The sequence below is a fragment of the Chenopodium quinoa genome, unplaced genomic scaffold, assembly GCF_001683475.1.
Source record: "Chenopodium quinoa cultivar QQ74 unplaced genomic scaffold, ASM168347v1, whole genome shotgun sequence".
NCBI lineage: Eukaryota > Viridiplantae > Streptophyta > Magnoliopsida > Caryophyllales > Amaranthaceae > Chenopodium > Chenopodium quinoa.
The window spans coordinates 1,096,857-1,114,249 of record NW_018744745.1 but is presented as its reverse complement, the minus strand read 5'-3'; the positions used below and the strand labels follow the sequence as shown (position 1 = coordinate 1,114,249).

The 17,393-nt window shown below is 36.2% G+C and overlaps 1 protein-coding gene across 1 annotated transcript; it reads left to right on the top strand.

The window, feature by feature from the left end:
- Positions 1 to 12,749: 12,749 nt before the first annotated feature.
- On the top strand, positions 12,750 to 15,124 carry LOC110703590. The gene is made up of 2 exons (XM_021881372.1): positions 12,750 to 14,432; positions 14,720 to 15,124. Exon 1 carries the CDS (start codon positions 13,324 to 13,326, stop codon positions 14,317 to 14,319), a length of 996 nt encoding a protein of 331 aa, XP_021737064.1. The 5' UTR covers positions 12,750 to 13,323; the 3' UTR covers positions 14,320 to 14,432; positions 14,720 to 15,124.
- The last annotated feature ends 2,269 nt before the right edge of the window (positions 15,125 to 17,393 follow it).

Here is a 17,393-nt window from a genome sequence, read left to right as displayed (position 1 = left end):
TGATTTCAATCTTATGCTCACCTCGAATGAGAAAAAAGGAGGGAGGGATTTTAACCTTGCTCAAGCTGAAATCCTAAGGAATGCTATAGATGTGTGCGAATTAGAGGATATTGGCTATGTTGGACATGACTATACTTGGACAAACAATAGAGATGAAGAGAAAAATGTTCAAGAAAGGCTCGATCGCTTCCTAGCAAATAATGAGTGGCGGAATTTCTTTGTGGGTTCCTTCGTGTCTCATTTGTCAAAGCGTAATTCTGACCACCTTCCTCTACTGTTATGCATTAGTGAAGGTGTGGGGAAGCCAAAAAAGAAAAAATTCAGAAAAAGATATAAATTCGAGGAGATGTGGTTGAGGGATGAGAGTTGCAGAGATATATTGAGAATGCGTGGAATAGTGGTGGTGACTTGTGTTCAAAAATAGCACATACATCAATTAATCTGAGTGCGTGGAGTCGTAACAAATTTGGTGACTTTGTGAAGGAGCTGAAGGACTGTAGAGCTAGAATGGAAGAATTGATGAGGGAAGAACAATCTGATGAAATTATTGCGCAGATGAGGGCGTTGGATGAATTTGAGCGTAGGGAGGATTTATTTTGGAGGCAGAGAAGTAGACAGGATTGGCTCCGGGATGGGGATAAAAATACTCCTTTTTTTCATCAAAAAGAAAGTCAGAGGAAGGAGAGAAACCATATTCGTGAGATCAAAGATGCTGCTGGTAATTCTTTTCGAGAAGAAGAACAAATTTCTGAAGTTCTTGCGAGCCATTTCGAAGAACTATTCTCGTCTGGTGGTCAGGGGGAAGCGGAGAATGTTATTGACAAAGTTGATTTGAAAATATCGGAGGAGCAATTTGCCGATTTGATAGCCCCTTTCAATGGATAAGAAGTACGGGAAGCTCTCTTCCAAATGCACCCTACAAAAGCACCGGGCCCTGATGGTATGTCTGCAATTTTCTATCAAAAATTCTGGAATATTGTTGGTAATGATGTTATTAGAAATACTTTGAGCATTATTAATAATGTAGGTGATATTGGTCCTATTAATCAGACTCATATTGCGCTAATCCCGAAAAAAAAGAATGTGAGTCTCCTGTTGATTATAGGCCGATTAGTTTGTGTAATGTTGTGTATAAAATTGTGTCAAAAGTCTTAGCTAATGGACTGAAAAAATTACTCCCTACTAATATTAGTGAAGCTCAGAGTGGTTTTGTGCCGGGTAGATTAATTACAGATAATATTCTGGTGGCCTATGAGTGTTTTCATTATCTGCGGAAGAAGATGACAGGGAAGAAAGGTTTTTTGGGTTTGAAGCTCGATATAAGTAAAGCATATGATAGAGTAGAATGGGATTTTCTTGAAAAAATGATGAAAATTTTTGGCTTTTCGGAGATTTTTGTGCAAAATATTATGAATTGTGTGACTTCTGTTTCTGTCGATGTGTTGGTTAATGGGCAGCCGTCTCGGGGTTTTAAGCCAAGCAGAGGGCTTCGACAAGGAGACCCATTATCTCCTTTTCTCTTTATTATGTGTGCGGAGGGATTATCAGCTCTTTTAAGGGATGCGGAGAGAAAGAAGGTGATCCATGGAGTGAGAGTCGGAAGGCATGTTGAGCCTATTTCACATTTGTTTTTTTTGCAGATGATAGCCTTCTATTTGTTCGAGCAAATGAAGAAGAAACTGACAGAGTTCTTGAGATTCTTTCAACCTATGAGGTGGCGTCGGGCTAAAAACTGAATATGGAAAAATCGGAGGTGTCTTTTAGCCGAAACATTGAGCGTGAGAAAAAAAATACGCTTCAGATGAAATTATCTTTTAAGGCTGTCGAAGGACATGAAAAATATTTAGGCCTCCCTACTTACATTGGGGGTTCTAAAAAAATGTTTTCCAGAGTATTCAGGATCGGGTCTGGAAGAATCTTAAAGGTTGGAAATAAATTTTTTTATCTCAGGCTGGTCGGGAAATTCTTATAAAGGCTGTGGCTCAAGCTATTCCTATGTATGCAATGCAATGTTTCTCAATTCCGAGTAGCATATTGAAAGAGGTGGAAAGAATGTGCCGGAATTTCTTCTGGGGTCAAAAAGGGGAGGAAAGGAAAACTTGTTGAGTGGCATGGAACAAGTTGTATCGAGCAAAAAATAATGGTGGCTTGGGTTTCCGTAATATGCAGCTTTTTAACAAGGCAATGCTTGCAAAACAGGCAAGGAAAGTTTTGACAAATGAGACGTCCTTGATGTCTCGGGTCCTAAAAGGCAAATACTTTCCTCACACGTCTTTTATGGAAGCAAAGATTGGCTCTTCTGCTAGTTTTACTTGGCGATCAATTTTAAGTGTGAAGGAGGTGATCCTAAAAGGAGCTAGAAAGAGTGTTGGCAAGGGAAGTAGTATTCATATTTGGGATGATCTCTGGGTCCCAAAACTCCCAAATTTTTGTGTCATGACACAAAGGGATGAGAGTGAGAATGCTCCAGTTTTTGTGAATGAGCTATGGGAAGAAAAACAGTGGAATCTTAGTCTGTTAAATGAGCTTTTCTTTTAAAGGGAAGTAAAGGAAATATGTTGTATTCCCATTCCTCTATTTGGACAGAATGATGGCTGGACGTGGCACCATTCGAAGGATGGGCATTTCAATGTTAAAAGCGCGTATAATATGCTGATTGAGAATGAAGAAAAGGAGAAAACTTCTGGTTCAAATAGGCAGGAAATGTTTAATTGGAATGCTATATGGCGGGCTGGTATTCCTCCCAAGGTGAAATTCTTTGCGTGGCGATGTGCAAAAGATAGTCTTCCTACTAGAAGCAACCTGGCTGCTAGGGGAATAATAGAAGATCAAATCTGCCCTATGTGTGGGGAGGGGAATGAGACCATTCTTCACATGCTGCTGTTGTGCCCGTCTGTTAGCATAATCTGGAAATTTTCAGCTCTGAGATTGGATACTAATATAGATGAATTCAGTGGTTTTAGAGCTTGGTGTAATGCCATGAAGGAGAAAATCAATGAGACAAAGTGGTGGGATTTGTTTTGGTGTGTGGCTTGGGGTGTTTGGTTGAGGCGCAATAGTTGGGTTTTTGAAGGGAAGAGGAAGTTGGATGTTCGATATTTTGCATAAGGTTGCTGGCCTCGTTGGTGAATATGAAGATGCATTGGAGAAATGGGGGATTGCTGCTCCTATGCAGCAGCTTGCTTCGGTGTGGAAGGCCCCTGATGCTGGTGTGTACAAATTAAACACTGACGCTGCTTTCTTTGAGCAGCAGCTGTTGGGAATGGGAGGGGTTGTACGAGATTGTGTTGGGGATGTGGTGCTAGCTTTCAGCTCGTGTATTCAAGGCAACTTTGAGGTTGATATTGGAGAAGCTTTGGCAGTGCGGGAAAGCTTTGTGACAACAATGGAAGCTGGTTTCAGGGAATTTGTTCTGGAAATCGACAACATCAAACTTTTCCATCATATGAAGAAAGGCATTACGCCTCCAAATGCCTTCGGGAAAGTTGTGAAGGACATCCTCATGCTCGTGAAAGATTGCAGACAAGTTGAGTTTTCTTTTATTATAGAGTTGGCAATGGTGTTGCACATAGTTTGGCTAGGTTAAGTTGCAATTTTAATGAGTGTCGTATATGGTTAGAAGAGTACCCTTTTGAAATTCAAGGGGCCATTTGTAATGATCTTGCAAACTTGACGCCTTAATAAAATGTTGTGCTTTCGGTTTGTGTCAAAAAAAAAAAAAAAAAAAAACTTTATAGTTGTAAGATGTCATCTATGCATCTTTACCTCTTGACAAATTACTCATATGTACCAACTACCAAGGGACTCGAATTAACATTAAACACCTCTAGTCTTCTTTACAAAAATACGTTGTCTAAAATACGTACTAATCATAAAAAGTCGTGGAATAATGTTTTTAGAATCAAAAGGTATGTAATAATGTAATTATATAGTGAATTGTTTAAACTATGTTACTATGGCCGCTTTATAAATTATACGAAGTAAATTGGTCTAAGACCCGCCACGTTGTCCAAGAGTGTTTTGGTAAGATTTTCAGATAGTTATTGTATTCAGATTTAAAGACGTAATGTAAAAGCATTTGCATCATTATTGACTCATCGTGAAAGCCGTGATCTCTGCCATAACAATTTAAAAATAAAAATAATTAAAAGTCATAATCTTACAATTTGCACTTGGCAGTTGTTACAGTAGCTGTTCCAGGACTTCCAGCTAATGCTTTATAATATGGTTTTGACTACATCCTTTTAAGTAATTAATCCTCAGTGTTACGTCTTTAGTAGTTTAAATTATTTTTTATAGCTTATTAGATATTGCTATATGAATTTGACGGTTAACTTTGATATGTATGCAAGTTGTAACACTCTTTTTCACTTAAGAAAGAGGGAGTAGAAATTAGGGGTGAGCAAACTGGGTGTCCATTTAAAATTTTAGGATCCGGAATTGAAATTGGTTGAGATCGGATTTTAAAATTTGAAATTAAAGTTGAAATCGGTGCAATTGGGTCCTAAAATTTAGGGATTGGAATTGGTTTCACCAGGTAACGGTTCCGGTTATGGGTACCCACTTATATACATAAGAATTAAAATATAATACAAAATCATAATATTTTTTGGTTTATTTTCACTCTTAACGTCTAATACTTATATTTTTATATGCATTAAGCTATTTTATTTTTGTTAAACATTAATATAATATTTTTTTTACTCATTAAAATGAATATTTTATGAGAGAGGGAAATTAGGGGTTGAACTGAAATAAACTGAACTGAATTGATTGGAGCTAAACTGAACTGAACTAAATTGATTGGAGCTGAACTGAACTGAACTGAAATTAAGTAAATGTGAACATGCCCTTACATTCAACATATTTTTTTTTTAATTTTTTTTATAAAAAAATATATTTAGTCCAATATGTGTTGGGTAACCAGGTACCCAACCGGTTTCAAAAAATTGAGATTGGAATTGAAACCGATTGCAACAGGTCCTTAAATTATTACCCGAAATTGGAACCACTGGGTCCAATTCCAATTTTGGACCCACCGGTTCTTAATAACGAGTTTCGATTCCAATTCCTGGTACTCGGAATTTTTACTTACCCCTAAGTAGAATTAACGATCTTACCTCTCCTCCAACAAGATACAATCTCGTCAAAAAAAAAAAAAAAAGATGCAATAAAAATACAAATTATATTAATAGCTATTTTTATACACTGTATGATTGTTTCATTGACATATGATAGGAGAAATGAAACTTTTTAAAATTTTTAAGATGAGAGTGATGTATTGCTGAGGTAGTTAGAGTTTTCCTCCCAATTTCAAGAGATCGTGAGATTGATTGTTATCACCTGTCTTATCATATGCCTCCTTCATTCACAAGTAAAGTGTAGGAATTCGCTTCCTTAAATTCCCTCTTGATAAATGGTAAGTAAAAAATGCGTAAGGTACTTTATCCATTGCTAATCAAATAACCTTTCCATAAATTTATTATGAAATAATTCAACAAAGTCCCATAAAATTGAATTTTATGGATAATTCTATTTTTCTAAAGGTACAATTGTTTCTCCTTTCATTGAACACTTTTCTCCTCATCCATAACAATCTCTCTCCATTCATGTACTTTTCATTATTATCACATTTTTTAGAAACTTGTATCATAAATGCTAGTCTACTTGCAATCGGAAGAATAATCTCTTCTAGATCCCAATTGTAATCATGAACATTGGTTGACAAAATCAAGAATTTCAATAATAATGATGATGATATAAAAAATTAAAAATAAAAAACTTCTAAATAAATTTCTAATTTGGAAATGATATTTCTTATGTTTTAGAAGCACTTATTTATAATTGAGGGCCTTCTTTATTTTAATCGCACAAGAGGAACGAGCTTATGGAGTTCAAAATTCAAATTGAGAGTTAATTAATGTTTGGAGCCTCTAATGTGTTGCGTCTTGCTGAATTCGTATAAATGCCAATTTTTTATTTTTATTTTTTTTAGGAAAGTATTCATGTCACTTATCAATAAATATGTTGAAATTTTTTGAAATCTAACTTATTTAAGCTAAAACTTTAAGAATGTTTATACAATATAATAATTTTTGATGTTTGATTTGCTACATTATATTGTTGTGCCAATTATTTAGGTTAGGGTAGCCCTAAATTAATAGTATGTTAACACCTTGAAGAACTATTAGAGTACTAGTTAAAATGATTATAATGGATGGATGATAGTTGTTATAAATTAGATGAGAAGGTATTGAGTCAGTTCAGACTGACGAAATGTGGATTTTTGGTATCCTCAATTGGCGGGATAATATCCTATATGATATTTTTTATTGGATGTATGGTTTTTCTACTGCCTGGATGATATCCACTATTGGATGATAATATTCTCTATTAACTGGATGATATAATATAGCCAATAAAGGATATCATCCAGCCAATAAAGGATATCATAGACACAATCATAAATGATACGGAGCATCATATAGCCAATAGAGGATATCATCCAACCATGATATCATCCAGCGAATTAAGGATATCATCTAATCAGAAGAAATATCATCCAGCCAGTAGAGGATATGTATAAATTATTGGATGATATAAATTATTTGATGGAGGATATGTATAACTTGTTTCAGCATATGTATAATTTGTTTGATGATGTGTGTTTTGGGTAATTTTTACCCAAGCCACGTGGGCCAATTAGGTGGTGATGACACGTGTCAGACCAAGATTAGTCCAAATTGGAGCAATCTCCATTTGATACGTGTCGTTCTCAAAATTTGGGAGAAAAGGCGGCCTTCAGGGCCCAAATCTCGAGAAAGCCGTAATTCGGTTCAACCCATTAGAATTAGGCCAGAGTGACCTAATTAGGGCACATTTACCTATGACCCTATAAATAGGGAGATCCCCCCCTCTCATTTTGGGGACATCTACAAATTATTACTGCATACCCTACATTCTCTCACATTAGAGAAAACACCAGATCTCGGAATCCGGGAAGATGCTAGTTTTACCTTTCCGCACTTTTTACTTTCTCCAACACGTTCTAACTTAATTGTCGGAGGCGGAGCTCCTACCAACCGAAGTCTCTGTGTTTTGCAGGTACAGATCGTGTCGGATCAGTCTTCGAGCTGTAACTCTCCCGAGGCACAAAAACACCCAAAACAATATGTATAACAATGACAGAACCTCCATTGAAGATCTCGTATTAAAGGTCATGGGTATAATATAACTTGCTCATTTCTCAACCAAAATACATGCATATGTTATCAAAATGCTCACAATTCAACATACAATCATATGGGACAATCAATTTCAACAATTATCCATCACATAAGAAAGTCTCAATTCGATTTTTTGGGCATTTTTCGAAAAATCCGAGAATCTCAAGCACTTAAACTCTCTCTTTTTCTGCCATGGATGACCTCGCTCCTCTCCTTTGCTGTAACCACCACGAACTTGTCATCGGGTGAAAACTTGTTTTTCATCACAAGAAGATGACAATGTTACCCTCTCGACTGACAAAACAAGCCACACCTAATACTTTGTGAAATTAGATATAACCTGAAATGAAAATTTGTAATTATACATTGATAAATTAATACGTCATTTTGTGAGTTTTATCATAAAATTGTACAAAGTACACTATTATATTTCAAAATCACAATTAAAAATCAAAGATATTATCATATATATACTACACTATTATGTTTAAAATATAGTATTTGTGATAAGCGGCCGAGCTAAACATACTATTCATGTGTAGGATGTTTAGTAAGCAACATATTTGATTACTAAGCTCTTGTTTGACATATTTTTTGTTTTTAGTTTCCTGTTTTTTTAAAAACTAAAAACCAAAAACAGAAAATAAGAAAAAGGTGTTTCCACTTTTTTGTTGCTAGTTTTCAAAATTATTATGATTCTAATAAGTTTAAATAATTCTTGGTTCATTATGTGACATATATTATATACTTTTATACAATAAAAAATTAAAAAACAGAAAACCACAGCAATGCCAAACAAACCCTAAGGTATTCGTGGCAAATTTTATTCCCTTTTGATACTAGAAAACATGATTAGTGCATAGTCCATATTCTGTCTTTGGATTATATAGGAATATTCTTTAGGCAACACAACATAAATTAGACAAATGTAACAACATACAAAATGCTATTAAACAAATTAAGAAACAAATAAATTAAGCTAAACATGTGCATCCCACGTCCTGAAATCCTGACTCGGCAAAATTGGATTTGTTAGTGTTGTTACTCCGTAAGCTAAACACCATACCACATTACCACTAACTAATGTTTCTTTCAATAATATTTTAAACAATTATAATTAGGGAATTAACTTAAATGAAAATATGAGCTTAATTAATAGATCGGATCACATTTCATGTCTCTTTCAGCCTTTATAAAATGTGGGCATGCAATTCAACTTTCTATCTACCTCTTTCAATCTGTTGCTCGTATGATCTTATTGATCTATGACTATACGTATGGCTCTTAGCCATCTATTTGTCATTTTCTTCTATCCACCACCGTCTTTGCGTACACCTACTTCGTACATGTTTTTGTTATGAAAGCCTTAACGATATCAACACCGTCTATTACTCCCTCCGTCCCCAATTATTTGCCCCAAACCATAGATTCACTTTATTAAGGCTTTGGGCAAAAAATAGTGCACATGGGTTGACACAAATATCAACGAGGATAGAGATAAAGAGAGTGCAAGTGGGAAAACATGCCAAAAATAGTATGGGGCAATTTTTTGGGTACATCCTAAAAAGGAAAGTGGAGCAAACAATTAGGAACATAGGGAGTATTATATGATAATCCTACCTTTTAAAAAATTATGAGATAACTTTTGTAAATAATGTTTGAACAATTACACTATATAAAATGTTTATTTACTTAATTGACCTCGTTAATATTAATCAACTATTTTTTTTTATAAACCTCTTAAGACTAGTGCAATTATAGCCCTAAAATATTTGTTTACATATTTTTCCTAATTAATGCTACTAATAATTTAAGTTGTGATATAAGTCTAAACTGAAAGAACTTCCCAAATATTGTAAGTTATGGTGCGTGCATCGCACACGTTAACTACCCTTCTAAAGACAAAAATGTTAACGAGTATATATACTCTTAGCCATCTATTTATCATTTTCTTCTAACCACCCTAGCATAATAAGGTACCCTGTTAAAACCAAAATCGAAACTTGTTGGTGGCTTTATGCAATATTATTTAAAAAAGTGGTTATATGCCAAAAAAAAAAAGGAAAGATTTAGAAGGTGATTATATGCAAAATTTTCTAAAAAATTATTTATCATAATTTCAAAATTTCTAATTTACTTTGATAGATTATTAGGGATCCAATTGGTAATTTTGTCACCAAGCGGGCCACCAAAATACTAGAAACGACACTGGAAAGGAGTTGTAAAAATGTATACAAACTGATATCTAGTAGGAACATGTAGAACGCGGATGTTTTCCAAAGCAACCTTTTAATGAACAAAATGAATATGCATCTCCACATGTTTGGTGCATTGTTGTTGAACCGGGTTGCTAAAAAGGTAGATAACATTGACATTATCGCAACAAACAAGAGTAGTTGACGAAGAGCAAGGACAATGTAGCTCAATTATACAAGAGATTATGAAGCCAACAAGCCACAAAGACAACATTTGTGATGTCTTGATATTTTGTTTTTGCACTCGATCTAGATAAAGTAGGATGACGCTTATATGACCAGAAAATATAATTCAAGTGGGTTGAATTAATTACAAGGAAAAAAGTCAAAATAATAATACGTATTTGAGATTTAAACGGTTAAACCTAAGCTTGTTTGTAATTTTTTGGAAGGGGGCCGGGGGTTTGTGAAGAGATGATCCCGCGGTGACCATAGCTTGGTTATATTTTGGGTTTAGCTTGAAAATTCCCTATTGACTACGGGTGATGTAGGCTATTTAATGAGAGAGGTGGTGACTGAGTGGGCTGAATAGGGGATATTACAGATATGAAATATCAGAAAATATACGTGTGATATAATTTTCGTTAATATCATTAAGAAAATAATATATTTATGTTTATTTATGTTAAAGATATTAGTTAGCCTTTAGGTTTATGGTTATGTTAGTATATCGTTTAGAAAGATTTGAAAGTGGAGAGCCACGGGTACCCTATGGATCGGAGTACTTTGCGGAAGTAGGATTTGTGGGATTTATGTTTGGGCTTGAATGTTGGGCCGCATGATTAGTATTATGATTTGATGAGTGTACCGCATGAGCAAAGGTGAATTATCAATTTATTATCATGGCCTAAGGAGTTGTATAAATTATAATCACGCAAACAAAAGGAGCTCAAGTTTTTGTAAGGAAATGATGGTTCATTAAATGTGACATGGCGGGGTGAAATAATTTAGGAAAAATATGTTTTAATTATGCTAATTATGAGCGATTTATTTCTAATAATCCAACTAAGGTTTATTTTTTAAGAATCCTAACAATAGGTCAGTTTGTCAATAGTAATCCGGATGACCGGTAACCAAATAAGCATGTAATTTTTTTTATTTTTATGTTTAATTATATGTGTTGTATTCCTATTGATCTAGAAAAAAAAGAGAAAAAGTTTAAAATCTAAAAAGTAAATAAAAAAATTAAAAAGAAAAATAAAACCCAAAACACCCGCCCCTCTCCCTTCCTCCACCGGCACCTCCACCGCTTAACACAATCTTGCTGGGCCGCCATCTCAGCCGTTGGCCCTCCTCCTTTCCTCTAAACCACCTCCTAATCTTTCAACTACAATAAACCAAATTAAGAGTGGTGACATATAACTCCCAACTCAACTTAACCCACTCGCATTTCTGCTCTCTCTCTCTCTATCTCTCTCCTCCTTCGTCATTACTTTCATCTTCATTCTCATATTATCATCTTCCTTAATTCCTTACTTCCAATGGCGTATTCCCAATATTATCATTCTCATATTTGGGAATATGTTTTACAACGGTTACTTCTTTTAAAATCGATGTTCATGCTTAAAAAAAAAAAAAAAATTTACCAACGTGTTATATAATACATGAAATTAAAGAAAGAATAAAAGAAAGATGTAGAGAGTAATCTTCATTGTCATATCTCATCTTTTTTAGGCCATGCCCGTATATATATTATATATATATACACACACACATGTGAGTAGTAAGTAGTAAACTCTCAAAGAGAGTGTAAAGTCACCATTATGTGAAGAATTAAAGAAGTAAAGACAAAAGGGATGTTACAAAGGAAGTAAAGGTCTAGGAAACTAATAAAACTAGGGAGTTACAAAGATATAATGGACATACATAACTCTATTTCATAACACTCCCCCTTGGATGTTCATTATTGAGGATCGTGCCTCGTTGAAACCTTACTAAGAAAAATCCTGTGGGATAAAACCCTAGTGAAGGAAAAAAAGTACGTACATCATTTTCGTAATACGCCTTGACATGTTGCCTCGTTAAAAACCTTACCAAAAATACTCTATGTGGGACAAAACCATGATTAAGGGAAAAAGAGTACATCGCGTATTTTCTCTCCATGATAAATGCATAACTTGAGATCTTCCAATGTAATGAATCCAATACCTTAGTAAACATGGTTTTTTTCACAACATACAAATTAAACATAACTCATGAAAATATGAACTCAAGTCTGGTCGGGTCCATAAAAGATTTTGTGTTCTAGAAAAAACTATAAACAAAACCCAAAGAGGACCACTTCCATGTTTCTATCCACCTTCTTAGATCCCGAAATTCAGTGGCGATCCCAGGAATTTGCTCTTATGGGTTCGGAATTTTCAAACGTATACAATGATATCTAGTATCATAATTAAAAATAAAATTTAAATTGATAAATTGGGTATGCACAATACATGTCGATTTGAGGTATTGGAGGTTCATTTACACTATGTTTAGATAACAAATTAGAAGGGAAAAGAAAGGGAGGGAAATAGGAGGAAGGGGAAGGAAGGAAAAGTGGAGGAATGATGAGCTCCATTTTCCCTCCAAATCTCTCCAATTTTGAAGGGATGATCTTTATTAAAGGAAGAGGGAAAATGGATCCCTCCCCCCCCCCCCCCTTTCCCTCCCTCAACATATTATCCAAACAATGAAGTTTGTCTCCCTCCCTTTCCCTTCCCTTCCTTTCCTTCCATTTTTTGTTATCCAAATATAGCCAAATAAAAAAATCTTATAATTTTAACAAATAATATTTTCAAAAATACTCTAAACCTTTTATCTACGAAAAAAAAAAAGAACAAAGTAAAAGCCAAATAAGGAAGAAACAATATAGAAAGACAAAAATTAAAAATAAGAAAGACATACAGCGTCGCACCCGCGACCTTTCATTTGATCAGTAGGTTTCTTACCGCTGGCCGCATGCGAAGTTCAACTAATATGTAAGCAATTTATATTATTTATACAAATTTTATATTAGAGAAATCTAGTCAGATATTTCAGAATCTAGTATGGGTTCAGCTGAACCCACTGAACCCATACTGGAATCGCCACTGCTAAAATCCGGAATTTCTTTGTTGGAAAAAAATAATCGCGTAGAATAAATGGAAGCCAGGAAGAAACGTTCAAAATTCAACCAACCAACCAACCAAATACCTCTCTATCAACACCATCATCTTCTACATTATGATCATTTACCGAATATAGAATTTTCTTTCAATTAAAAGTACTTCCATTATTTGGTCTTTTACTCAAACCATAGACTTCTCTAACAATACTAGTAATTTCTGTATTGAAATATATAGTCATGTCATATTCAAATTCATGAAGACTTTTAAAAAAAATAAAAAATTTAGAATTAATTTATTATAAAATATTAAATAATTTTATGATTAAAGTTGTGCATTGATGTACATAAAACTATAGAAAAATATAACAAAAACAGATAAAAACCTGAGAAGTAGATGAACCGCTGCTTTAGGCTTAGGAGGTTTCCCGTTATCTCTAAGAATGGGAAACCAGTTGTCGATCACCTCACCTGAAATAATCAGCGAAGCCAGGACGGTAGCGGCCCGATCATGTCAGCCCCAAGGACATCATTATATTGAGATATGATAGAATATTTAGTTTGATATGATAATATTTCGATATTCTATTTTAGTTAATTTCCGAAGATCCTAAGTTATCTTATGATACTAGGATTAGGACTTGTATTGGCTATATATTTCCCAAGGTGATTAATGAGAAGGCAAGCAATATCTTTCTATTTCTTCATGGTATCAAGAGCAAGGATTTTCTTTTGATTTTTTTTTTTCTAAACCACCATGCCTGGTGACGATGTACCACCACCGCCACCACCAACGACCAAAATAGAACCCAATTCACCATATTTTCTAGGACCTCAAGATAGGCCTGGCGATTATATTACTCCGACTCATCTCAAAGGGGACAACTATGATGAATGGGCAGCCGATATTCAGACTGCCTTAGAAGCCAGACGCAAATTTGAGTTTCTTGACGATACGATTACAGTGCTGGAATCTCCCTGTACCAAGTCCGATTGGACTGCCATAAATGCAATGTTGATTTCTTGGTTTTCAAATACAATTGATCTTGAAATTAAATCATCTCTTTCAAAATTCAGAGAAGTCAAACCATTTTGGGATCACCTCCGCAAACGCTTCGCTCAGACTAATGGGCCTCGAATTCAGCAACTCCGTTCATCTCTCGCAAGGTGTGAACAAACTAAAACCATGGTTGTCTCTGTATACTATGGGAAATTACATGCTTTGTGGCATGAATTGGATCATCACGAACCCCTTATTTCGTGTACTTGTTGTTCCTCGTGTACGGCGGGTCGACTCCATGAACAAAGGCGTGATCAGTCTCGTTTACATGATTTCTTGATGGGATTGTACTCGGGTTTCTATTCTTATCTTCGCTCGAACATTCTGTCACAAGATCCCTTACCAAGTCTGGATAGGGCGTATCAATTGGCGGTTCAAGAAGAGCGCGTTCACAACGCTAGGCAGGACACCGAAGCCAAACCACCTGATGCTCTCGGCTTTGCTGTTCGTGCTAACAGTGGGCGTGGTTCTGTTTGCTCTCATTATAAGAAACAGGGGCATGAGGTATCTAATTGTTGGTTTCGTTCTCCATGCCCTCACTTCAAGAAGAAGGGGCACGACCCTAATAATTGCTTCGAAATTGTGGGCTATCCTGCGGGCTGGAATGCAGGGTCGAAAGATTCTACTACAGTGCAGCAGAGTAAGGGGGGGGGGGGCACGTGCTCATGCTACGGCTGCAGGGGACTCCCATAACACTCCTAATACTGCCGCACAATCCTCCTCCACTAAAGCTTTCACTGTCGAACAATGGAAGGTGCTTTTGGGATTTTTGGGTAATGCTAATATTCCTGACAACCGTCTAAATGGTAAGTTTGATGCCTCTTGTTGGATCATTGATACCGGAGCAACTCATCACGTTACCAGTAACTCATCTTGGTTATTTGACACTCGTAACATTGAGTGTCCTGTTGGTTTGCCCAATGGTGAAAGTGTGCTCGCCACTTTGGAAGGCTCGGTCCGATTGTCCGATAAAATTACTATCACTGGAGTTCTTTTTGTGCCTAGTCTCAATTGCAATTTAATTTCTGTTACGTTACTCAGTGATCAATTAAATGTTGTTGTCCAATTTAACTCATATATGTGTGCTATACAGGACCGTCTGAAGGAGCTGATTGGAACGGGTCTTAGGCGAGATGGACTATATTATTTCTTTAGTAAACCGGATGTGGTGCAACGTGTGTCTGTGGTTGAAGCGTCGTCAGAATTGGAGCTTTGGCATAGAAGAATAGGGCATCCGTCGGAAAAAGTAGTTAAGTTGCTTCCGCATATTAGCAATAATAAGAGTAGTTTAAATAAAAGTTGTGAAGTATGTTTTCGTGCTAAGCATCCTAGAGACAAATTTCCTTTGAGTGACAATAAATATTCTGGAAATTTTGAGAAAATATATTGTGATTTATGGGGTCCATATAGACATGTTTTGTCGTGTGGAGCTCGTTATTTTTTGACTATTGTTGATGATTATTCGAGAGCTGTTTGGATTTATTTGTTAATTGATAAAACTGAGGTGTTTCAAATGTTTATGGCCTTTGTTGCTATGGTTGAAAGACAATTTAATCAAACAATTAAATTTGTTGAAAGTGATAATGGAACCGAATTTAATTGCTTGATTGATTTTATTTGTTGCTACTGGTATTATTTTTCAAACCTCTTGTGTCGGAACCCCTCAACAAAATGGGAGAGTAGAACGAAAACATAAACACATTCTTAATGTTGGGAGAGCCTTGAGATTTCAAGCCAAATTACCTATATATTTTTGGGGTGAATGTGTTTTGGTCGCCGCTCATTTAATTAACCGTACCCCGACACCTCTCTTACACAACAAAACTCCTTTTGAACTCCTATTCAATAAACCTCCTTCGTTCGATGCTATTCGTACCTTTGGATGTTTGTGTTTTGCTCATAATAAAAAAACTAAGGGGGATAAGTTTTCTAGTCGGAGTTGAAAATGTGTATTTTTGGGGTATCCTTTTGGGAAGAAGGGGTGGAGATTATATGATCTTGAGAGTAAAGAATTTTTTGTTTCTCGTGAAGTGAAATTTGTGGAAGATATTTTTCCGTTTGGGTGTCAGGAGGAAATTAATATTGATGTGGGTATGCATGATATGTCAGAAGATGTGCATATTGATTTTGCGGGGTCATATGAGGATGTTGAAAGTGGGACAATTTTTTAGCCTCTTGGGGAGGAGTCTACGGCAGGGGGGGCACCCAGCCAACTGCCACAGGTACACCGAGCAGCCCCCAGCATTCCAGCTCTGCCCAACCCGCTGGAAATGCTGCGGACGCTGCCTCGGCACTGCAGGACAGCAGCAGTCGTGCCACACAGCACGCTGCCAGCCCAACACCCCGCAGCAACACACTGTGGGACAGCAGCCACCCACAAATGCCACGGACCAGCAGCCTGATATGGGCCGTGGGTTTAGGGAAAAACATCATTCGGTCTTGCTTCGTGATTATGTCACTCATTCGGTTTTTGCTAATAGTCCATCCCCGTCTTCCAATCAGTCTCCAGGTACTCCTTATCCTTTAGCACATTATATACATTGTGACAAATTTTTTGTGAATTATCGGAAGTTTATTTCAGCTGTTGTTCAGACTAAGGATCCGACAACTTTCAAAGAAGATATGCAATTTGAAGGATGGCGTAATTCCATGAATGAAGAAATTCGAACTTTAGAGAACAATGTTACTTGGACTTTAGAGCCTTTTCCCCCTGGAAAAAAGGCTCTAGGGTGTCAATGGGTCTATAAGACCAAGTTTCTTTCTAATGGTGAAGTTGAGCGCCTCAAATCTCGTTTGGTGGTATACGGGAATCATCAGAAAGAAGGTGTAGATTATGATGAGACATTTGCTCCGATTGTTAAGATGACAACGGTTCGTACTGTTCTTGCTATTGCGGCCGCCAAGAATTGGGAAATTCACCAAATGGACGTCCACTATGCTTTTCTTCATGGCGACTTGGATGAGGAGGTATACATGAGATTACCACCCGATTTTCAGAGCTCGGATCCTACATTGGTTTGCAGATTGAGGAAGTCACTATATGGTTTGAAGCAAGCACCTCAATGTTGGTTTGCGAAACTTACCGTGGCCTTGAAACAGTATGGTGTCAAACAATCTTACTTTGATTATTCTTTATTCACTCATACTACTCGTGATACTCAGAGTACTGTTTTAGTGTGTGTTGATGATTTGATTATTTCTGGGAATGATTCCGCTGCATTGACTGTTTTTAAGGCCTATTTGTGTGACTGTTTTAAGATGAAGGATCTAGGTCCTTTAAAATATTTTTTGGGGATTGAAGTGGATCGTAGCTCTGTAGGTTTATTCTTATGTCAGAGAAAATATACTTTGGATATTATTTCTGAGATAGGTTTATTAGGTGTGAAGCCTAGAGGTTTTCCCATGGAGCAAAATCACAAACTAGGATTGGCAACATGCGATTTTCTTAGTGATCCATAGTCTTATAGATGGCTTGTTGGTCGTCTGATCTATCTTAATGTCACACGCCCTGATTTGGCATATTCAGTTCATATTTTGTCTCAGTTTTTGCAGCAACCTCGTAGTGAACATTAGGATGCTGCAATGAGGGTGGTTTGATACTTAAAAGGGTCTCCCGGACAAGGTATTTTATTGAGCTCTGATTGTGATTTAAATCTGCAGGGTTGGCGTGATTCAGATTGGGTTGCTTGCCCTCTAACTCGTTGTTCTTTATCTGGTTGGCTTGTTTTCCTTGGAAAATCTCCAATTTCATGGAAAACTAAAAAGCA